This window comes from Melanerpes formicivorus, unplaced genomic scaffold (assembly GCF_026170545.1).
Source record: "Melanerpes formicivorus ecotype bairdi unplaced genomic scaffold, bMelFor1.0.p_v2 SCAF_24, whole genome shotgun sequence".
NCBI classification, from domain to species: domain Eukaryota; kingdom Metazoa; phylum Chordata; class Aves; order Piciformes; family Picidae; genus Melanerpes; species Melanerpes formicivorus.
The window spans coordinates 12,175,013-12,198,846 of NW_027142376.1; the positions used below are offsets into that span (position 1 = coordinate 12,175,013).

At 40.6% G+C, this 23,834-nt stretch overlaps 1 protein-coding gene across 1 annotated transcript; it reads left to right on the forward strand.

Moving 5' to 3' along the window:
* The first annotated feature begins 321 nt into the window (after window positions 1–321).
* On the forward strand, window positions 322–23,446 carry GPD1L (glycerol-3-phosphate dehydrogenase 1 like). The gene is made up of 8 exons (XM_068152912.1): window positions 322–438; window positions 4,500–4,677; window positions 6,031–6,171; window positions 7,989–8,127; window positions 9,109–9,221; window positions 16,943–17,176; window positions 18,163–18,269; window positions 20,544–23,446. The coding sequence occupies exons 1-8, from the start codon at window positions 386–388 to the stop codon at window positions 20,638–20,640; spliced, it is 1,062 nt and encodes a 353-aa protein (XP_068009013.1). The 5' UTR covers window positions 322–385; the 3' UTR covers window positions 20,641–23,446.
* Window positions 23,447–23,834: the final 388 nt, after the last annotated feature.

Sequence of the window (23,834 nt, forward strand, 5' to 3'; positions counted from 1 at the left end):
CATCGGGAGGCTTCACAGCCTTTCTCCAAAGCTATTCAATGCAGTTTGGGCACTGAAAGAATGTCTTTCTGACATGTGTGACTTACATGTATGGTATTAGCTGAGTAGAAAACGGTGGCAATACGGATCTGGCACAGCGCCTGCAGGAGTGCCAGTGCTGGGAGCCCTTACCCTCGGCCCAGCCCGCCGTGGCAGCAGCCGTTGACCCCCTCCGCGAGCCGGCACGCGAGAGGGCGCGAACCGAACTACACTTCCCGACAAGCCGTAGGGGCGGAGGGAGACAAGGGCGAGTCCCTGACGGTGACGGCGGGGGTGGGGGAGCGTGTAGCAGTCGTCTCACCGAGCTCAGCGCTGCGGCCAGTAGTGTGGCGCTGGTGGCGCTGCCATGGCGCTCTCCGCGGGGCCCCTCAAGGTCTGCATTGTGGGCTCGGGAAACTGGTGAGTGAGACGGCAGCTCCTGAGAGGACCCTAGCGGCGGCCCCGGCCTTCCCTTCCCTCCCGTCGTGCCGGGCCGGGCCTTGCTGTCGCTTCCCGCGCAGCGCTGTCGTGCCCCCGGCCCGCAGCCGGAGGGTTTCGCGCCGTGGCGGCGCTCCTCTCTATGGTGGCGGTGGTGAGGGCAGCCGCGTCCTGGAGGCAACCGCCCCGCTGCTCTTGGTGCTACTGTGGCGGGTTTCTCGGCGCGCTTGTGCCGTAGGAGTGGGGTTCGTCAGCCCGGAGTCTCCCTCGGGGGTAAAGGTGCTGTCCCCAAGTAACCTGAGGGAGAGGTGGCAGAATCGAGCACCCCGTTCTGGCGGGCTTGCAGGCACCCATCTGTTCTGGGGAGAGGTTGTTTTAAGCCGGCATCCGTTGTGTGGTTTTTCTGCTGTCAGGTGACGTGGGCATAAAGATACTGAACTTTCTTTTTTTACAGCAGGTCATTGTCTGCTGGGAGTTGCCTGCAGGGCTCCTGTTAACAAGTGCACTGCTCCCCAAAAGTGCCGTCCGGGGTTTCCTATGTTAGCTGTTTCCCAAGGTAGTTTAAAAAAGAGCTGAGGAGACACTAGGTCATTTGAAATACCTTCTCTTTTTCACATTGATTATGCTGAGGCACACTGAAGGCTTGAAACAAGGTTTTATTGCTGCATCTGTCACTAGACTTACATTTACTGTTGTGTCTACAGAAACCCATAGATTTACTAATCAATTCTCTATGAGAAGGATCATTTTATTAGATCCTTTGCCTTGCTGCTTCAATTTCTCTGGCATTCCTGATCACTGTTTGTACCCTGGATCCCTATTTACAGTGAGTTAAGTGCAGTGTTCTGTAAGTCTGTGTTCACAGTTTATCACTAATGCTATGCCTGCATTATTTGTGATAACATTATCTTTTTTAAGACTAAATGTAAATTCACAGGAGTTTGGTGTAGAGCAAGGTACTGCCATTTTTTAAACCAAACTTGACAGGCTTTTGTCAAGATGATCTTAGACTTGTTGCTCACCCACAGCTCCCTCTGAGCAATTTGCTATCGGTGCTGCTTTGCATAATGAAAAATACCAAGAACTGCCGAGTTATATTTGTCACTGGGATGGCTTGTGGAGGGAATGGCAGTTTCAGTGCAATATCTCTTCTTTTCCTTGCACTGGCTTGTAAGTGATCATGGAGATACTGTGCATTGCAGCATATGTCAGAAGAAAATTCCAGTTAGACATCAATCTTTTAGGAGTATTGTTGCCATTCTTCCATACCTGAAATCTATCAAAATGTTTTACAGGAAGATTTTATATCTGATTCACTGTGAAACACAGTTGCAGAAGCAAAAAGATTGGTAGATGTTATCTACTAGCAATAACTATGTTTTGTTTTCACCTCATTGGGTCAGTCTAGTGATAAGTTCCTTCCTAACAGGGTGGGTATTTGGGTGGCAATAGGTCTATACTTGTGGTGCTGAGAGAAAGACATTATGCTATTACTAGCATTATGTGTCATCTTTGGGAGATAAAAGTATTCAAATACCTGATAATTTATTTCATGTATGATAGCAATGTGGTGTTTGGTTTTTTCCCTTTTTCTAGCAGTAAAGCAGAAACCAAAGTAATCAAATGTTTTAAATTATAATAGCTCTCCCATGACCTTCCCCTCTGCTCCACAAACTTTCTGAAAACAGTAATTCTTGGAGAGGTAGGTAATTTCTTCCTCAGAGGCCAAGGGATGACAGACACCAAATCCTGACTGCAAAGAGCACTGTAATTCAATGATAGACGTAACCATTGAACTAAATAGGACTTAATTAGAATTGTGTACCTATATATGTAAGTGGCTTTTTGAACTGGGGCCTGTGATCCTAAAGTTGGAAGCATTTAATGCTCAAAAGCAGGTAAATAGAAAGAAATTGAAATGCTTATGTGCATTGTATTGTTTGGGTTATATATTTTTGAAGCCTAGATTAGTGGAATGTGTGACTGATGTTTCTAAACTGTAAGTGTGTGAACAGTTGAACTGCTGCTGAAGACACCAAGTCTTGCAAATTAGCTCACACTAGAACTGTTATTGCTAGGAATAAATTGGCAAAAATTCCCTTTTCTTTGCCTTGAAGTGTGTCAGGAGTATACAAGAAGAGCCAGATATACCAGCATATTATTTCAGTGTACACACTGAGGAGTATTAGGATACAAAAGAGAATAGAAGTTTGCCTGTTTGATTAAGAGGTGTGGGGAGCTGGTATTTTATCTTGCACAGAGCAGTCTTAGACTCAGTTATTTGACCTTGGTGCAACAGTCATTGCAGCATAACAGGAAATGAGGAACCAGAGAAGCCTGTCAGCAGAATCTTCCTGAATTCAGGAACTGAGACTAGGCAAATCTTCACTTTTAAAATACTACATTCAAAGGCTAAAAACCCCAGACAAGTAAGTTATTTCAGTGTTACATAGTAATGGAATTAGTGTCTCACTCAGGTAGTACACATTGCCAGACTTCATGCTGGCAAACTCTTTGAAAGTCCCAGTCAGTTTTCTGAATCAATTATGTCTGTCTTTATCAACACTAAGCACACAAGAATGTGTAGTGAAGTTCAAACCAGAAGACACTAATTTGCCAGATTCCAGACTTTGTATATAAATCTGCAGTAGTAAATGTGCTCAAGGAACTAAGAGCACATTCCAAGGAGCACATACCTGTGTTATGTTGAATGTGATTCATACTGATTGTGTGGTTCTGAAATTTGGGTATTGAGCTGGTGAATTGTCTGCCATTGTGGTGAAAACCATCCTGTGCCTACAGATCTGGAATATGAGCTTGATGAGAGATGGCTGACAATTGCGGCTCCTGTATTGCCTCCTGAACCCAGAGGAATTTGTAATGTGTGAAGTGCTATCAGTGAAATAAATTCCAGTCTTTTAAGTCAGACAGTTTTATGGTTTAACTGAAAGAAGTCTACATAGGATACTGTAATTTCTTTTTCCACTACTTAGAAATTGACCTGAGGCTTGTGATAGCACACATCTGTGATACAGAACATTGAGTTGTGCCAAAGTAAAAGCTCTTGGAGCAGAGTGAATATACTTGATTTAGTTGTCAGCTTTGACACAAGCAACGCCCATAATCAATATAGGGGAGTGTGTGAGTATTCAAAAAGCTGAGGTGTTCTTCCATTCTATTAAAATGTGCAGTTTCTACATACAGAGACACATGAGCCTCAGACTGATGACTCTGTATTTTTATAGCATCTTTCTAAAATCTTGTCTGCTTAGTGGATTTTATCAGTAATTGTGCCCTTTTGTCCCAGGAAAGGAAGTTAGGTTAACAGGTTTTACAAATGTGCATCTTCTTGTCTCATACAGCATTCAAGAGTGGAAGGTTCTCCCAGTTTCAGTAGTTCTGACTGATTTTATTGTTGCTTTGAGATTTGAGTAGTAAAACTGGCCACTGTCCTACAGGTTTCACTGTCTGTTCTTGTGGAGAAAACGAGCCTAACAGTAATGGAATTGTCAGTCTGCAAATTCAGAGGATGCCATTGCAACAGTTAAATTCTATGAGGTTGGCATCATAACCATAAAGCTTGTAATTTTTGCTAGATATGAATGCTTCTTGGCTTTAAACACACATCTGGATTGTGCAGCAATTGATGGGTCAGTCATCAAAGAAAGCTTCCTGTTTCTAAGAGGTGAAAAAGATCCTTTTTTAAAAATGGAGCTTGTCACTTTTACCACTGCTTTGAAGATATAACCCATTTGATCTGTGGAAATACATTAACCCAAACTCTGACTGGAGAGCCAATGAGCAGGCAACACAAGTAAGCAGGTTTTTGGTAAAGGCTTCAGCCCAACCTACTTTAGATGTATTTGAGAGAAAGCAACAGATGTGAATGACTGCTGTATTTTTCCACTTGTTTTACTAGATGAAAAATGCTCCAGAGTAATTAGTCAATAACCTGTGAATTTGTGTATTTTAAAGACAGTCTCTTTCTTCTAGAGTAAAGTCATAATTTTTCTTAGACTATTTTTTTTTTTTATTTCCTGCAGGGGTTCTGCAGTTGCCAAAATAATAGGCAATAACGTAAAACAATTGCAAAAATTTGCTTCTACAGTGAAGATGTGGGTCTTTGAGGAGAATATTAACGGGAGAAAACTGACAGATATCATAAACAATGAACATGAAAACGTAAAGTATCTCCCTGGATACAAGCTTCCAGAGAACGTGGTAAGGCTTAGAAGCTAAATTCTAGTTATGGAGCAGAGAGAATATTGCTCATGCCATGAATGGAGTAGACATTTGTTTTGTTAACACCTTTAGGGTTTATGATATTTCAGACTGTATGCTGTTTTACAGATGAGATCAGAAATTTGAACAGGTAAACTTATGGAGTTATGCAGACAGGTAAATCCAAAGCATTGTACTCTCCTTCTCCCCCTCCCCGCACTCCCCAATCTCAGTTTTGTCTTCATGTTACTTTGTATAGAGAAGCAAATGTGAAAATGAGGGCAAGAGTAACAGATCTGACCACACCAGTTAAAAGAAGCCAAACACCTCAACATTGGAAGGGAGATGATTGGTGAGAATTGAAGGGATTTGAAGTACTCTGAAACACTTAGTAAGTATTAGAGGATAAGAACTAGATTATTTCCCAAGCAAACTGGAAGCCGTTCGCAGGTAGTATGTGTCTCAGTTGTCTTTCAACTGTGTGCAATCAGATTAGTATGTTAGTTGTAGCGCTGCTAGGGCAGAACAGTAGGACTCCCCATCTGTTCTGTGTTAGTGTAACATGCTAATGGATGGGCAGGTGGTGACTCTTGCCCACAAAACATTATAGGAAAAGGCTGTGGCAGCTGACAGTTCAGTAGAGATTTTGGGCAGGGAAAATATGATTTGCCATACTTTGCAGTTTTCAACAATAATGCTGAAATCCCATTTCCCTGGCCTTCAGCAAGTGTGCTGTTCATGCCTCCTACTACCTGCTCACTCATGCTTTTTCTCTATCAATAAATAGGTCAAGCTCATTGCCACATTTTAAACCTGAGTCTTACTTTAAGATGGTGTTTAAGTGTTAGGAAAGGTGGAGTCTGGTAGGTCACCTTCTTAAAGGGTAAACAAAATCTGTGAGTACAGAGAAAGAGAATGTGAACTGGTAAGTGTAAGAGGTCTGTCAAAGAAAATGAGTAAGTCATTAAGTAAAGAAACTACATTTCTGCATGTAATAATTTATCAAAAATTGAGATGATTTTTGTCAGAAAAGGCAGATTCTCATTCTGTATTTTCTTACTCAAGCTTCTTGTTTGAATGTCATGGAGCATTTTGAATCTTTGTGGCACTAACTATGCTAGTGGCTGTGAAGATGCCTCTTTCAAAGCATAAAAGAACTTGTTTGAAAGTTTAAATTATTTTGCTTTTCTAATAAGTTTATGTTACTGTGTATTTTCAATGATGAAGCACAACAGTTTGTAGCATTCAGTATAGAACCAAAATGTGCATTTACTTATCACTTACACTTGTGGATAGTTTAATTAGTGTTAATTTTAAGAAGTTATGTCGCCCTTCTCTCCTATAACTGCACAGGTTGCTGTCCCAAACCTTAATGAAGCTGTACAAGATGCAGACTTGCTGGTTTTTGTCATTCCTCATCAGTTCATTCATAAAGTCTGCGATCAAATCACAGGACGAGTCCCTAAGAAAGCGCTTGGTATAACTCTCATAAAGGTATGATAAATGCTATGCATTAATAACTGAGAATGTGTCATGGCGTAGTGTTTTGGTATGAAAAGACTCTTTGTATTATTCACTTGATTGTTCCATTAAACCTTTCTAGATGCAAGATTGGAATTTCTCTTGGTCAGTAATGGATTGTTTTGCTGTGTTTTATTTTAGACTAGAGCTTGCAGGAAAAGGACAATGAGGCTGTTCAGAAGACTTTTTAGAAAGAAAGGAGTAGTGAATATGTTTTGTACCGAGCTTTCCAATCTTTTAGTTGTTGTTCCCAAATGTATCGTTAGACGAAGCATAGAATACAGGCATAAAGCTTTGATTGTTAACACACATCCCACATGCTGAGTTGATAGTTTTAAGAACTGCTGAGAGAATTTCACGTGGCTGGGAGGATAGTTCTCTTGTTCATGTTAAATATGTTGGAACAGGAGAGTGTTCAGCATGGCCCAAAAAGATAGTTCGAGCATAGGAAACAGGATGGGGCAGAGGTGCAGGAAACATTCCACTGGAGTGTTTGTAGTTCTGGTGGCAGAATTTTAAAATGTGCATGAGCTGCCTTTTTTTTTTAACTCCCTCTGTGTATTTAGCTCCAAAGAATCAGCTATTCTCACAAGGTCTGGAAGATTCTGCTTTGTGTTGCTTTGAACGTATTTGAGAATAGGCTATTTTCTCAGCACATGTTCCCTTGTTTACTTTCATTGGGGGTGCTGGTGGACAAAAAGCTCAACATGAGCTCTCAATGTGCACTTGCAGCCTGCAAAGACAATCAGATCCTGGGCTGCATCAGGAGAAGTGTGGCCAGCAGGTCGAGGGAGGTGATTCTCCCCCTCTACTCAGCTCTGGTGAGACCCCACCTGGAGTACTGCATCCAGTTCTGGAGCCCCTATTACAGGAGGGATATGGATGTGCTGGAAGGTGTCCAGAGAAGGGCCACAAGGGTGATCAGAGGGCTGGAGCACCTCTCCTATGAGAACAGACTGAAGGAGTTGGGGCTGTTCAGTCTGGAGAAGAGAAGGCTCCGAGGTGACCTAATTGTGGCCTTCCAGTATCTGAAGGGGGCCTACAGGAGGGCTGGGGAGGGACTTCTCAGGATCTCAGGTAGTGATAGGACTAGGGGGAATGGAATGAAGCTGGAGGTGGGGAGATTCAGGCTGGATGTGAGGAGGAGGTTCTTCACCATGAGAGTGGTGAAACCCTGGAATGGGTTGTCCAGGGAGGTGGTCAAGGCCCGGTCCCTGGGGATGTTTAAGAGCAGGCTGGATGAGGCTCTGTCCAGCCTGATCTAGTGTGGGGTGTCCCTGCCCATGGCAGGGGGGTTGGAACTAGATGATCCTTCTGGTCCCTTCCAACCCTGACTGATACTATGATACTATGATATCTGAAGTCTGTCTGGTCCTATGGTCCTGTGGGATTACTGCTCTGGGTAGTGATTACTGGTGCTATAATGAAATATTGATTAATGAATATGTTTAAATAAAGAGGAAGAGTGGATATGTATCCTAAAAAAAAATCTAAATCCCAAACAAACAGAAAAACCTCAACAAAACAAAAAGCCTGTACTTTGGTAGAGCATGGAATAAAAGCTGATACCATCATCTAGAGCTAGTCTTAATTCTTAAGGTACTACCTTCTGTGGAAAGACAGCTCAAAGAGGCCACAACAATAGTGGAAGCAAGTCTGTCATCTTTAGTGTCTATCTGAATAGACCTTGTTGCATTCTCAACCATGGGTAAGACTAATTGTGGTGTACTTTTATCCCTACTGTGTCTAATTAATGACTTTTTAGTAATTCCATTTAATGTTGGCTGCAGGGAATAGATGAAGGCCCAGAGGGACTCAAACTGATCTCTGACATTATTCGAGAGAAGATGGGAATAGACATCAGTGTGCTGATGGGAGCTAACATTGCCAATGAGGTGGCAGCAGAAAAATTCTGTGAAACCACAATAGGTACTGTTCCAAGTAATAAGAATGTTTAAAACATGCTCCTGTCCTCACAGTGACACACCAAAAGGCTCACATATTATAATTATGTGAAATACTAAGCATGCTTTTCGTCACCATCCACATGAGAAATACTTTTATTTATTGCTGTGCTTGAGATTTTTCTTGTGTCTGCATGGACTGATATGGATAAATCATTCTGTACTCCAGCTCCTTTCTCTGGTCACAGATGATACCTTTACACACCTTTTGGTGGTTGTTTTTTTTTATGGTATTGAACTCTTATGTTAATTTCTCAAAATAATTAATTGCCCCAAAAGCTAGACATGCCTTTAATTCTGTGTTGAGGTTTGCACACCTCTGCAGCACAAAGATGTGTGCTTAGTCTTGGATTTTGTAGTGTCCAGACAGACATATGTGCATGTGTATACACATATAGGTAGTCATACATAGTAGCACAGTTCATATTATTTTTTCAGTGTTAGTTTTTACAGTTTTGTGCCTTTTTGCTTTGTAACCTCTCATTAATAACTTTTGTATTGAACTTATTTTTGAACAATTGATTTACCTCTTAGTGTTTAGAAGCATTTGTCAGTGATAGCATGCCCAATTAATAAACATCCTTGATGTTCTGTTGTCAGTATTTTTCTGGAATACAGGAATACTGGTAGAATTGTGCCTAGTATATTTTTAATTGACCTTTGTTTTATTGCTAACTTCCTTTTAAAGAGAATGATGAAAAAAGAGAGTACAGATAAGTATTGGAATTGTTTAGAATTTGTTGCTGAGCAGGCAATGAATTATGAAGAAGTGCAGAGCTTTTAAGTGCAACACAGAGGACACGTCCTTAGTCACTTAAAACAGGAGTCTCCTTAGGATGAAGGTAGAACATTATCTCTGCATTTAAGTATTTTGGCTTGCACAGAAAAGGCTAAATAACACACAAATAAATTATTCATTTTTTAATCTTCCTTTCTCTCTGAACAGGCAGCAAAATCTTGGAAAATGGCCTTCTCTTCAAAGAGCTCCTGCAAACTCCAAACTTCAGGATAACTGTAGTAGATGATGCAGATACTGTCGAGCTCTGTGGTGCTTTGAAGGTAAGATTAAGAGGCTGTAGTAGGTACACAGTTGGAATGATACTAGTAGAAAAAAAGAGGGTAATTTCATTGAAAGAGTTAAGTTTATTGTGCTTTATATAATATATAAAACTGCTAGATAACATTTCTGTGAAGATGGGATGGGAAACTGGGAGAGCAGCATGTTCTGAGAGTTGCCTTTTAGACCTTTGTCTCACCATCTCCCAAGTTCTCTTTCTACGTCTTTTCACATCTTTTTCTACACACAGTCATGAAATAAGTATTGATTTCATCTCACTAACATCCATTTTAGTTCCTTTTTTCTTTTTTGCAACAGTGCATCCATAAGAAGAAAGGGGGAAGGAAGTTGGCATTAATCCTTTGTGTCTGTTGACAAAACTATTCCCCTCTTCATTGACTTACACAATGTGAGCATTCTTACCTTTTGTATTTTGTGGACATACACTGAATAAAATTCATGTGGATTGCTACACACAGAAATTACCTGAATAGGAAAAATATCATTTTGGACAGTTGCTCATCTGGAAGATTTTGGTAGCAAGATTGATGCTAACAGGAAGCAAAGGGTAGCTTAAACATTCTTTTCAGGTTAATTGACAGAACATTTGTGGAGGGATGGTATTAGCTGTTTGGCACCCTGGCCAATAGCACTGTAGTTCATGTTATTTGATGTCTATTATGGAAGTATTTCTGATAGATGTAGTGGTTTAGTAGATCATTTGGCAGTAATTATTCTGTATTTCTTTGTTTTCTCTGTTAAAATTGTGTAAACTGCATCATGCAAAGCTACCAAAGCAGTGAATGATGTCTTTAAGCTGAGTTCTCATTGCTGCTCAGGTGGAAGTAGATTAGCTACTATAAATTCTTGCTAGATAGAGGAGTTATGTCCCAGGTCATTTTTATTCCAGACTAATCTTGTGAAAGGGCACTAGAGATGAGTATGCTCATCAAATTGAGCAGCTAGTCAGCAGACACTCAAACTCCACTGTAAAGGTCCAAGTCAGACAAGATATCAGCATCTCTTTGGAAGTGCAGTGACCTGGAAAGATACTGAGGTGAAACTTGTGTATTTTCTTTGTAGCCTTGTTTTGTTCATTTTTCCTGCTTCATAATTCATTATGCATCCTGCAAACAGAACTCTCTAGTTGCTTTTCTAAAAGACTCTGGTCATTGGGTTTTGATTGCAGTGCATTTTGTTAACTGAGTTGAGGCTTCCAAAGAAATACATGCTATAATCTCTAAACAAAAAGCAAATTAAGGATAGATTAATTTGTTTAAAACTACCTATGGATTTTTTGCCTCATTACAAATCATGAACTGATAAAAGTGGCATAGATCTGTTGTGGTAGTATAGGTAATTTTTTTTAACATACAAATCTTCCTTAATTTCAAAGAAAATGTTACTAAATTTCTCCGAGGTGACCTAATTGTGGCCTTCCAGTATCTGAAGGGGGCCTACAGGAAGGCTGGGGAAGGACTTCTCAGGATCTCAGGTAGTGATAGGACTAGGGGGAATGGAATGAAGCTGGAGGTGGGGAGATTCAGGCTAGATGTGAGGAGGAGGTTCTTCACCATGAGAGTGGTGAAACCCTGGAATGGGTTGTCCAGGGAGGTGGTTGAGGCCCCGTCCCTGGAGGTGTTTAAGCCCAGGCTGGATGAGGCTCTGGCCAGGCTGTTCTAGTGTGGGGTGTCCCTGCCCATGGCAGGGGGGTTGGAACTAGATGATCCTTGTGGTCCCTTCCAACCCTGAATGATACTATGAAATTAATATTTTAGAAGTTGGTGGGGTTTTTTTCCATTTAAAACCCCTTTTAATTTAATCCTAGATTTTATATTGACATCATGTAAGTAATTTCCTGAGTTGTATTTAACTTGAACTTTGCAAAATTTTATTAATGCACTGGGAACATATATGCTTGTGAAAGAAAATGAAGAAACAATTAATTAAACAGATGGGTATGTTTTTATTGTCTGTGCAAAGAAAATGCAAAGTTCATCTGCAAATAGTGAAATGTAAACCTGAGCTTTTTGTCTGTAGAAGGTGTATGCCCTTATAGTTTGCTAAGGGTAACAATAGGCACTTTGCTGGTTTCTGATAAATCTGATAGTGTTTGTAATAAAAATGTGAAAAATAAGGATCTTCTTATGTGAGAATTGTTTTTAGAGAAAAATCTGTAGCTTCTGTCAGCTGACAGTTATTGTTTTAAACTTGGAAAGTTTCTTCATGAAAAAATAGCATTATATAAACTCCCAAGGGAGGTGATATATTCTCCTACTTTACACAGTTTGAAGGCCCAGCTTGACAGGGTGCTGAGGCATCTCATTTAAACTATGTTCTTACCCTGAAAGGTTGGTCTAGATGATCCTTTAGGTTCCTTCTAAGCTGATATTCTATGAATCTATTCAAGGAGGAGGAAGGAAGAAATTCCTATTTCAGAAGATGGCAGTGTCACGTGTCTTGTATGAAGAGACAGGTATAAAAATACAGGTTCTGCTCACTTTCTGTAGCAGTGCCAGTTCCAAATATCAGCAGTGTAACTGCAAACTACAGTTTGGAGGACAGGCACACATGCCAGTCCAGACTGTCTTTTTGGATGCAGAAGTGGTAAAAGCAACTCTTGTTTTAAAGGGTCAGAAGCTGTACACTATGAGAAATAATGCATTCTCTCAGCTCCTGCATTTTTCTATAAATGCTATCTTAGGCAAGAGATTTCCTAGCTATTGCTGCAATAATAGGACTAGGTCTTGTTAAAAGTCTGCACTTACCTTGCTCTTTATTTCTGCAAGCCTGTATTAAGCAGAGAAGATTTTCAATACGGATGGTTGCCTAAAGTGTGGTGAAAAGTACAGAGGGGTAACAGAGAGTGCTCTGAGCACAGCTTTCCCTTATGATAATTTGAAATTTGTTTTTTGAAGCATATATGAATTCAGATTGTAATAATAAGTATTTCAGCTGGGTGATCATGAAAGAATATGTGTTTAATTGCTGTTTATATACATTTATATATGTATATATATAGATACCTGCTTCATATAATGGGGTTTTTTTTGTAACAATGGGCTAAGCACATCTATGAAATCTATGCAGTGAAACTGCAGCCTTGTGTCAGCTTCTGGACTGCCTGAATAGGTAATGGCAGTCCACAAAATCTGATGCTGAGGAAGAGCAGCTGTCTACATGTAACTTCTTGACTGTAGGAAAAAAGTGCTTGGGATGTTCTTCTCTATCAGGATTTTTTTCTTTTGAGAACTGAAGCACATTTCACATTTATTTGGTGACCTTTTCTAAGATTTGAGGTCAGAAATCAACAAACTTTACATTTGGCTAGTTGAGTTTTAAGGTGTCCAGTTGGCTTTTCAGGCAGACTGACCCACGACCACCCTACAAGTTCCAGCTGCCATTTGCCAGATGATGAAGGGTCCTTCCTAGGAAGTTGATAGCTGTATTCTTGAGTGTAAACCATACTGGAATCACATATCCAGTGCAGAGAGTGAGTGTGAGGGAAGTGAGAATAGAATCTCTGGTTATGGCAAAAGGGCAGCTCTAGCTGCCTGATGTATATATTCAAGGATCTGGAGAGTTAAAAACCCTCAAGTGGCAGCAGCCAGGGAACAAGACAAATGTGACAGAAGAAGAACAAGCAGCAGCTGTATTGCCTTTCAAGATGAGCCTGAAGCAACCTGAAATCTTATGGTTCTATCTTAGTCGTAAGCAAAGTAGTAAGAGGCATAATGATGATTTATGGTTTACCAGGTTATGAAACCCAGTATTCTAACTTACAAAGGTGGTCTGGCAAAGTATGTTTGTGGCAGTCACTGCAGGATAGGCAGTCAAGGTACTGTGGAAGTGATTGTGGTAATCTCTTTCCTGAGATTAAGTGGAAACTAAATCCATTATTTACATTCCAGTTTGCCAGGACCACTTAAGCAGTTTATGCTTAACCACTCTGATGGTTCTGTTGATACTCTTTCATTTATTGAGTCTTAATTTGACCTATCTCAGCCATGACATGAAGCAAGGAGCTTGTCCAAGTTCATGTGAAGCACGAGGGAGGGCAGGCTCTGCTGAGTTGTGATACCACCTTTAATATTTCTGGTTAGTTCTGTAATGATCCATTTGATTATGGAGAGGCAACGGTTGCCTCCGAAATGGTCCCTGAAGCTGTCTTCATGAATACTCCACAAACTTAACTGTAAACAGAGTATGTTGGATATTTCTGAGCACTGACTGAGTGTCAGCCAAGTCTGCAGACTTGTTAGCCATGCTTTCTTGGTCATCTGTTGACCCCATGCAGTCTGCTTCTCAGAGAATCACTGTAGTGCTAACATTTTTAGGCTTTTGTATGTCAGTTTGTGTTTTGGTTTTGGATCTTCCTGAGACAGACTTAGCTTAGTGCCTGCACCAAGACATTTCAAATACCAAGCTGCCTGTTTTGGTCTTGTTTTGAACTGAAAGATGCCTCAGGCTCAAATTTTGTGAGATTATTTTTTATTCTGGTAATTTTGTTTTTAAAAGAAGTGTTTGTTTTTCTCTGAGGTGTAACTTTCAGTGTGGTATAATCCTCTTCTCTATATTATATAGTATATGAGAGAATCATCATGGATTTTTCAAGGATTTAAATGAAACCAGATGTTAGATCTTGTAAGTTCCTAGTTGTGGCCTGAGGTTTGTGTAGACCAGGATGTAACAGTCCCCTAGGCATGGGTTTGTGTTTCAGAGCATACTCAGTTGTCCTGTTTCCTTGTTGCTCGCAAACCATGTGTAAGAAAATACAATAGGGATATCATGTAAACAAGGAGCTTGGTGTTTCAGTGTTAGACTCAATATTTGCCCTCTTCCCTACCACATTTTGGGGTTGGACTTGATGATCTTTTGAGGTCCCTTCCAACCCCTAACATTCTGTGATCTCCTCAGAAGTACCTAGTCTTGGAATGACTGGCTTAGAACAATATTTCTGTTGCTCCCAAGGAAGAACGTTACAAAAGGTAGAAGTAGATAGCCTGTTTCAAAGTAGAAAAGAAGTATTGAAGTGTTCAAGAACTATATGGAAAAAGCCCAGAGGTAGCTGAAAAAAAAATTTTGTTTTTCAGCTGAGCACTAAACACTTGCATACTTCCTGGAAAATTCCATAGAAAATAGAATTAACCAGGTTGGAAAAGACCTTCGAGATCATCGAGTCCAAATTATCATCCAGAACCATCTAATCAACTAAACCATGGCACCAAGTGCCTCATCCAGTCTCTTCCTAAACACTTCCAGTGATGGTGACTCCACCACCTCCCTGGGCAGCCCTTTCCAAGGGCAAATCACTCTTTCTGTGAAGGACTTCTCCCTAACATCCAGCCTAAACCTGGCACAGCTTGAGACTGTCTACAACCTCCCTTCAGGTAGCTGTAGGTAGCAATAAGGTCTCCTCTGAGCTTCCTCCAGGCTAAGCAACCCCAACTCCCTCATTTTCTCCTCATGTATGTGTAAATCCCATTTAAATGGGTTCTCTCATCTGATAAATTCTTAAATACCTGTGTGATTTCCTCTTGCTTTGCCACCAAATGAACTAGAGGTTGCTCTGGGAGAGGCATCTGTTGAAAACATACCTTGATTCAATTACCACAGCCAGGATTTAAGGCAAGATGATCTCAAGTATCAACTTAAAAGCTGATCATCTTTTGCTGCTTCAGGTCTGATGTTGAGATATCTCTCAGCAAATTTTAAGGTCCTCCTTAGTCCTCAACTAACTACTCAGAAAGCAATGATTCGTCCTCTGACCTCATTTGATTCAGAGTCACTAAATGTGATTTGCCACACAGCATTGCAGCTGCCTGCAGTCATTGATTCTTACAGTCCAAAAACCAAAACAAGAGTGGCTGCTAATCAATGTGTTGCTCTCATTAGCAACTTCTGCTTGCTGCTGTTTCTTCAGCAACAGTTAAAGTTGGGTGGGTGGGTTGGTTGATTTTTAACCCCTGCATCAGTGCTACATTAGGTGCCATAATATTTGTTTTCTTGTGGTTTCTGTTGAGGTCATTGCAGAAAGATGTTACTACATCTATTGCATCCTTGTTTGCTTTACCAGTCTGTCAGAATGTCATCTTTTTTGGAAGTGTTTTGGGTTTGGGTAGAGTATGATATTGGTGGGGTTTTTTTGGTAGGGGCAAATGAACTGTGCTTCTAATTCCTAGACCAGAAAATAGCTTTTATAGCCACATCACTCAAATGTCTGTCAACTAATTTGCCGGGTTCTGCACATTGGCCACAACAACCCCATGCAGTGCTACAGGCTGGGGTCAGAGTGGCTGGAGAGCAGCCAGGCAGAGAGGGACCTGGGGGTACTGGTCGATGGTAGGCTGAACATGAGCCTGTAGTGTGCCCAGGCAGCCAAGAGGGCCAATGGCCTCCTGGCCTGCATCAGGAACAGTGTGGCCAGCAGGAGCAGGGAGGTCATTCTGCCCCTGTACACTGCACTGGTTAGGCCACACCTCAAGTACTGTGTCCAGTTCTGGGCCCCTCAGTTTAGGAAGGAGGTTGACTTGCTGGAACGAGTCCAGAGAAGAGCAACAAAGTTGGTGAGGGGTTTGGAACACAGCCCTATGAGGAAAGACTGAGGGAGCTGGGGTTGCTCAGCCTGGAGAAGAGGAGACTCAGGGGTGACCTTATTGCTCTCTACAACTACCTGAAGGGAGGTTGTAGACAGGCGGATGATGGTCTCTTCTCCCAAGGCACCCAGTACCAGAACAAGAGGACACAGTCTCAGGCTGTGCCAGGGGAAGTTCAGGTTGGATGTTAGGAAGAAGTTCTATACAGAGAGAGTGATTGCCCATTGGAATGGGCTGCCTGGGGAGGTGGTGGAGTCACCATCATTGGAGGTGTTTAGGAGGAGACTTGATGGGGTGCTTGGTGCCATGGGTTAGCTGTTTGGGTGGGTTGGATTGGTTGATGGGTTGGACACGATGATCTTGAAGGTCTCTTCCAACCTATTTTGGTTTATTCTAATAAAGTTTATTCTAATCTCTATGTTCATAAAGCAAAGAAGGGACTGTATAGTTGATTGTCAGGAAGAAACAGCACATTCTTTGCAGAAGACTGCCCCCAGAGATGGGGGGGGAGAGGGGGGGATGACGACCCAAAAACCAGACAACATTTTTTTTGTTTAGGAAAGGTCTTCCTGTGTTATGAACCATCTTGGAATACTTGATTGACTATTACTGTTATATGAACTCTACTTAAAAAGGCTGAATACTATGAGCTTGGCTGAATTGGAACTTTTAGCATGTCAGCATGGAAGATGATAAGTATTTCTTAGATTCAGCATTACTTTATGCATAAAGAGAATACAAATAAAAGGGCTGTGGGCTGTCAGTGTAACTTCACCCCTGCCTCAGGGAAGGAACAACTCAATCTAGAAAATACCCTGTTTGGGTGTAGTGTAACCTGTTTGTTCTTGGAGATAGCCAATAATTACAGCTGCAAGGCCTCTGGGACAACTTGATCCAGAGCTTTAATTATATTTTTATCCTTGGAATTAGTTAGCACTGTAAGACTTGTCTTGTTAGCCCATAAACCTCAAAATCCTACAACAAAAACCTGAAAAGACCAACCTAGTCTTAGACTAGTGAAATGTTGGCAGTTATTGAGAACATCTACACTCTGTCATTTGGCATTTCCTAGGATTCTTTAAGCAGTAATTGACTCGTTTCCCATACTGTTTTTTTCTTCTCGTTAGAACATAGTAGCAGTAGGAGCTGGGTTCTGTGATGGCCTTCACTGCGGCGATAATACCAAAGCTGCTGTTATTCGCCTTGGCCTAATGGAGATGATTGCCTTTGCCAGAATTTTTTGCAAAGGACAGGTGTCTACTGCCACTTTCCTGGAGAGCTGTGGAGTGGCTGATCTCATCACAACCTGCTATGGTGGCCGAAATCGACGTGTAGCAGAAGCATTTGTTAAAACCGGAAAGGTACCTTACTCACTGGGTGAAATCTATTGTTACAAATACTATCGGTCCTGGTTTGTTGGAGTGATAGGAGTTATCCAAGAGACAGCAGAAGTACTGCATGAGTATCCACTAATTTCTGAGTGTGTTTCAAGGCTAAAATGAGTGTAAAGGTGTTACAAAGAAGGGGTGACTAACAAAAAGAGAACCAAAGCAAAACTGGAGAGATAAGCTGCTGGAACAGTGTGGCCAGCAGGAGCAGGGAGGTCATTGTGCCCCTGTACACTGCACTGGTTATGCCACACCTCGAGTACTGTGTCCAGTTCTGGGCCCCTCAGTTTAGGAAGGAGGTTGACTTGCTGGAACGAGTCCAGAGAAGGGCAACGAAGTTAGTGAGGGGCTTGGAACACAAGCCCTATGAGGAGAGACTGAGGGAGCTGGGGCTGCTTAGCCTGGAGAGGAGGAGACTCAGGGGTGACCTTATTGCTCTCTACAACTACCTGAAGGGAGGTTGTAAACAGGCAGAGGTTGGTCTCTTCTCCCAGGCAGCCAGCACCAGAACAAGAGGACACAGTCTCAGGCTGCGCCAGGGGAAGTTCAGGCTGGAGGTCAGGAGGAAGTTTTACACAGAGAGAGTGATTGCCCATTGGAATGGACTGCCTGGGGAGGTGGTGGAGTCACCGTCACTGGAGGTGTTCAGGAGGAGACTTGACAGGGTGCTTGGTTACATGGGTTAGTTGATTAGGTGGTGTTGGGTGATAGGTTGGACGTGATGATCTTGAAGGTCTCTTCCAACCTGGTTTATTCTATTCTATTCTATTCTAAAATGCAGACTTAAGAAGGAGACTATTTCCAGAGAAGAATATGGGAGACTCAGTGTCACCTCTGAGAAGGGAAAAACCCTTAGTAACACTGGATTTTTTTCTATCCAGATGGTGGTGTCAGGATTATGAAAACTTTATCATAGCTTTCCTTTTATCTTTTTTTTTTTTTTCCCTTCCATTGTTTAGTCTATTGAAGAATTGGAGCAAGAAATGTTGAATGGTCAGAAACTGCAAGGACCACAAACTTCTGCAGAGGTGTATCGCATCCTCAAGCAGAAAGGAATGCTGGAAAAGTAAGAACAAATAAAGCAAGTTCCATATATCCCTTTTTTTATATCCATAGTTCCTTATGTTTATTTGTTGTTCATAGCTTCATAAAGCTAATAGTGAAAAGAAAATCACTGCAATAGGAGTACCTTAATCCTCAGTTCAAATTGCAGAGAGATTTGGATAGAACCTCAGAATAATATTGCTGTATATAGAGCTCAGAATAATATTGCTATACATAGAGCTAATAGTGTGATGTTGAATTTGTGAAGGCTTTTCTTTTTGCAGAATGTATTACTGCCTTCTGCTATGTCAGGATAGCACAGTGAGTGTGTTGGTAACATGTGGAAAGAATAACAATACATGAAAATGGAAGCTGAGCTTCCTAAAGAGACTTTTGGAAAGGCTCTACAACTTATTTCATAGTAGTAAATCAATTGCATATCTCCCTGGAGAAGAGCTTTGTTATTAAGGATCCATATAGGTGATCATCTGAATAGAGTGGCTGCCATGGATTCTAGCTTAGATACTGCAGTTCTCTTTCCTAATACCACTGCAAGTTTGGTCTAGGATAAAACCTGCCATCTGCTTGTGTAGGTCAGGGTTTATCTGTGGTATGAAATTAAGCATGTTGTCCTGGCCTGTGAATTTGTATTCCAGTCAGAACATGTGTGATTTCTAAAGCTACACACACTGTTGTCTCCATATAAGATTTAAAGATGTCTCTTATCTGTTCCTTTCATAGAGGAGACAAAATCAGAAAACAAATGACTGCCAGTCAGTCCACGCTTTGCTACTTTTTTTCTTTTCCAAAGCACTTTTTCAGGTCTAGTTTTAATGGATTGACTGCATTAAATTACTTTTTTTTTTTAAACATTATTTCTGGGTGTAAGGCAACTAAGGCTCTCTGTGCAGTGTACAGTAATTGAGCTAACTGAAGGCAAAAAACCAAACCAAACCACAAAACCAAACAAATGAAAAACCCACAACAAACCAAACAAACCAAAACAAACAACCCAACAAAGTAAAATACTGGATTCAGTCTTTTGCTTATGATTCCTGAAACAGGATGCTGTGTTCAGGGGATTTTTTTTAGTTATTTTTTTTTCCCCTAGCCTATCTTATAACAAATAGGGTGCATTATAAAAGTCTTTGGGTTGTGTTTTTAATGAAAGATATACAACTCATTCCCCCATTTTTTTCCCCACTATAATGCAAATTATTGCACTCAGCCAAGTACACTGCTTTATTTGCCCCTCAGAATGCAGTAGTCACTGTACTATGATGGTAGTCCTGAATGGCTCATGACTTCTCTAGTCATCTCTGGTTTATTTAGAGCTGCTTTAGCAAAAAACATGATAACAGAGTATATGGGCAAGTATATATGATGTTCAGTAATAGCTGAAGGTTCTGTCAGTGCTACATTTGCTTATTACAGATAAAGTTTTAGAGTGACCACTCTTCTGAGGAGAAAGTCCTAGTCCAGATAGATGCATTGTCAATCACTCAGAAATTAAGTCTCTCCAGTGCCCTTTATTTCAGTCAACATAACATAGTGTGTTTGGTCAAAATTTATAACTATAAAAGGCCACACTGAAATGGCATTTAGTGAACAAATAATTAATCCTTAAATACACCAGGCTCTATGAAAATGAGACTTCTCTGGTTGTCACTATTCATAATGGACAGGAAGCAAATACAAACTTCTGGAAAGTGCCATGGCTGTAACAAGCCTTCAGATTGTCAGAGAAGACTGAGTATGGGGGTTGTTGGAAATGTGGCCAATTAAACTCTAGCTCTTTCTAAATTAAGGTTTAAAAATCCATGTTTAGTTTTGGACTCAGTGAAAACTTGACCTTCATTTCTTCTTGGGTCTCTTTGTGTCATGTTCTGCAATTACATTATCAAATTATTGCAGGGACACAATGCAGAACTGCTGTGCCAGCCTTCCTTTTTAACCATAGATGAATACTGCCATAAGAATGTTAAGGAAAGATGCAAATGTTTTTGTTTATAAGTTTTTTAGATTACTTAATGGTTTGTGGTGTGTAATGAGCCTCAATAGGCTCCATTAGAGCTAGCTAAGCTTCTGAGAATGACTCATTTTAGAGATGGATGTAGGTTCTCTATTTACCCAGTGCTTTTCAGCCCAACTTTAGCACATGACAAATCCTAGAAGAAACTGGGGTTTCAGGCTGTCTTTTCCCTCCCCCTGCTCTCCTCATTTTATTTTTTTTGTTTAAAAAATGCTACAAAATAAACTTACACTGCGTTTGCTTTTCCCCACCCTGTTTCCTCAGGTTTCCTCTATTTACTGCTGTGTATCAAATCTGCTATGAAGGGAAGCCTGTCACAGAGATGATATCCTGCCTTCAAAGTCATCCAGAGCACGTATAAAGCCAGTCAGGCCATCATAGTAATGCAGCTTTCTGCCTCTCATACTTCTGTGTGGGTTCAAGTGGATGTATCATTAAGCTTTCTTCAAAGCTACTCACTAGGCAACAATAACAACGTGAATGTTTCTGACTGGGTCTTTTTTTTTGTTACACAGCCTTGTTTGATTCAGCATGCAGTGTTGGCTTGGTGATTGTCATTTTACTGGCTCAAATACAACTCATTTAAATCACAATGCAGAAATTGCACTACATATCTTGTGTATATACACAAGTGTACTTTGTGTATGTTCCTACAGCATAAACCACAATGTTTTGTTGTCTCTTATGAAGGCCTAGTCAAAGATACATTGGACACAGTGGGTGTCCCACTGGTTTTGATGAAGTCTGAATGAAGTCTGTAACTTTGAAATATTAGGAGCCTTTCTATTAGAACTTGGTTTTATTCTCTATATACAGTTAAACTTCAACATTTTGCCTGCCTATGATTCTATTAATTTAAGCCATATTAATGCAAAGTAAGTGGTGGCAGTTATTCAGGGGACTATAGGGATATTTTCATTAACTCTGGTGAAGAATACTTTGATTTTTTGAAAGTTTTTAAAACTACCAGACTCTTGTGAAAGCGATTTCTAAGTGAATTTAAACTTTTTAATTACACTGTTTTGAAGGGAATATACTAGAGGGGGATCATTACTTCCCCCTCTGTTTTTTAATCCTTGCATTTTTATATTTTTCTGTTTCTCCCTTGCCATTCTCAGGTTTTAGGCTCTTCTGGAATCCCATTCCCCAAAACAAGTAGGAGGTGTTGACCAGGGGATTCTGAACGCTAGAACCTGTGGCTCAATTTAGTGTTACACCTGTGGTTGTTCTTCACTGGTATTGTGTGGTAGGTGGGGAAGGATACTCTTGGATATCCATTGCTCTAAATTGTCATGCTGTGTTTCTAGCTACAAAGTGTTGCACTCCACACAGCACTTGAAGGAATATTTGGGGAATTCCCTGGTAGACCATGCTTGTGTTGTCCAGAGAGTGATGTGCCAGTATCCCAACTGCATTCATTTCAGTGCCTGCTAGTGACTGACTTGTCAACTGGACTGGAGTCCTGAACCAGCCTCCCCAGTGAAAAGGTGAATTCTGAAGTTAATCTTTCACTGGACAAAACTTTAATGGGTGCTGGACAAAGACCTTTACAATCTCCCAAAAGTTTCTCAAAGGCACCTGTCCATTTTATTCCCTAGGTATCTTAACTATTTTTTCTTCAGGCACCTTTGCTTCATGAGAGAGATTAATGTTATTTATTATTGGAGAATCTGTGATTTTGTGGAGTTTGAAGGTGAGGTTGGCTTGATTTTGATATTTTTTTATTAAGAAAGTTGATGCAAGAGAAGGTAGATAAATGAAATCTGATTTGCTTGTCTTGTATATTAAACTTTTTTTTTGGTAAAATATATACTAATTACATGAAGAGTGGACTCAGTCTTCCAGCTGGGAGGCAGGGGTTAGCACTGAGATTTAGACAGAGTTCAGTACAAAAGCCCATCCACTCTGAATACCCACTCCAAAACTCTGAGCAGTGTCAGAACTGTTATTTACTGTTCTCAGTCATGTTTTTAGACCAGAAATTATGAGCACAAATGCATCTCGGAGCTTTAAGTTGTTATTCAAAGCTTGCTGAGAAAAGGCAATGCCTGAGAATGATGTCATACTTACTTAAGTAGCCTGGATTACTCTGAAACAAGGGGGTACTGGGTCAGCTTTGTATAGACAGGAAAATGCTTCAGCTCAGGGGTAACATTCTTGTGCTCCTATAATGTTTTTAATTGATTTTGAGAAGCTCTTATGAATGTTACTAGGTTTTCACTGATAAGAAAAGTTACTTTGCCTTATTTCTGAGCTAGTGCTAAATAGAACCAATGACTTAGAACTTAAGTAACATCAGGTGCTGCAGTTAAGGAAATCACTGGTGGAGCTGACTTGGAGTAAGCACTGTGCTTGGAGTCAGGATTGGAAGCACTGTTACACTAACGCACACATGGAGCATACACTCCTCATTACTGCCTAACTCTTAGTCTGTCTGCTTATGCTTTGTGGTGTTTTCTTTCATACCAAGCTGATTTGCTCTGCCTTTACATGTACATGTCTATACATATAGGAAAAAGTTTTTTACATGCAGTATGTAGAACAGTAGCATTTTGTAAGATAAAGGGCTATATGAGTTAAATGTGGTAAATTAATATATATTTTAAGATGATTTCTTTATTATTGCAATACTACTCCCACCACTGAAACCCCAAAAATCTTGTTTTGTACAGAAGCCTATTCTAAGGCAAATCCAATTTTTATTTTCAATTCTTTCCTTCAGTGTGTAGTGAAAATCTTGTCTTTTGAGACAAATGCAAGGTTTCATTAACTAATTTCAATTTCTCTAGCTACTTCACCATTTGTGTTTGCTTTTCAGTGCTTGAAAACACTTAGCTTGGCAATAAATACTTTTCCCCCACTAATATTTACTGCTTGTTAAAAGACTCTGATGTGATATACTTGATCTGAATGATTAGAATTCTGTTCTACAAACACTCCATTTTGCCAGGTACTGGGACAGTCTTCTGAAGACATTTAAGCCCTGTGTGAGGGGTCTTAAATTTGGAAGTAATTCGTGATTTGTGAACATTAATTGCTAAAGAAGGCATTATCTGCTAATGATACATACTTGACTTGCCCTAGACATGTGTACTGATTCTGTTTAAAGATTGTGAATGTATACTTATTTGAGAAGTTATTACAAGTAAAGATTTTTGTCTTGGGAATCTGGTTTCTGTTGTCTCATTTTACGTGGCTTGCAATTAATATTTTATTCACTTGATGGAACGTGGCTTTTTATGGACATGGCGTGTAATGATAGCAAAGATGAGGTTGAATGCAAGATCCTGTATTTTATAAAGAGCTGTCTGACATCCAGATGCCAGCATCTTCGTTTCTGTCCATTAGTAAAACTACTACGCTGTCTTTGGCCTCGGAAACGTTTTCTTGCTGCCGGTGCCTTGCGTTGCTGAGTGAGCCACAGGAGGGCGCCAGTGGGTAAGTGACCACGAGCCCCTTCTCCGCAGCCGCCTGCCTTTTTATTGCTCAAGTTCCTCAGTGCCTGTATGACTGCACTGTCTTACACAGTGTTCCTTCTGTTTAGAGATGGTTAGA

What these genes read in the sequence shown, in the direction of transcription:
- GPD1L (XM_068152912.1), top strand. Translation starts at nt 386, where the DNA reads ATGGCGCTCTCCGCGGGGCCCCTCAAGGTCTGCATTGTGGGCTCGGGA. An exon ending in ATTCTGTGAAACCACAATAG is followed by an intron (nt 8,128 to 9,108) that starts GTACTGTTCCAA and finishes CTCTCTGAACAG; the next exon opens with GCAGCAAAATCTTGGAAAAT. An exon ending in AGCTCTGTGGTGCTTTGAAG is followed by an intron (nt 9,222 to 16,942) that starts GTAAGATTAAGA and finishes TCTTCTCGTTAG; the next exon opens with AACATAGTAGCAGTAGGAGC.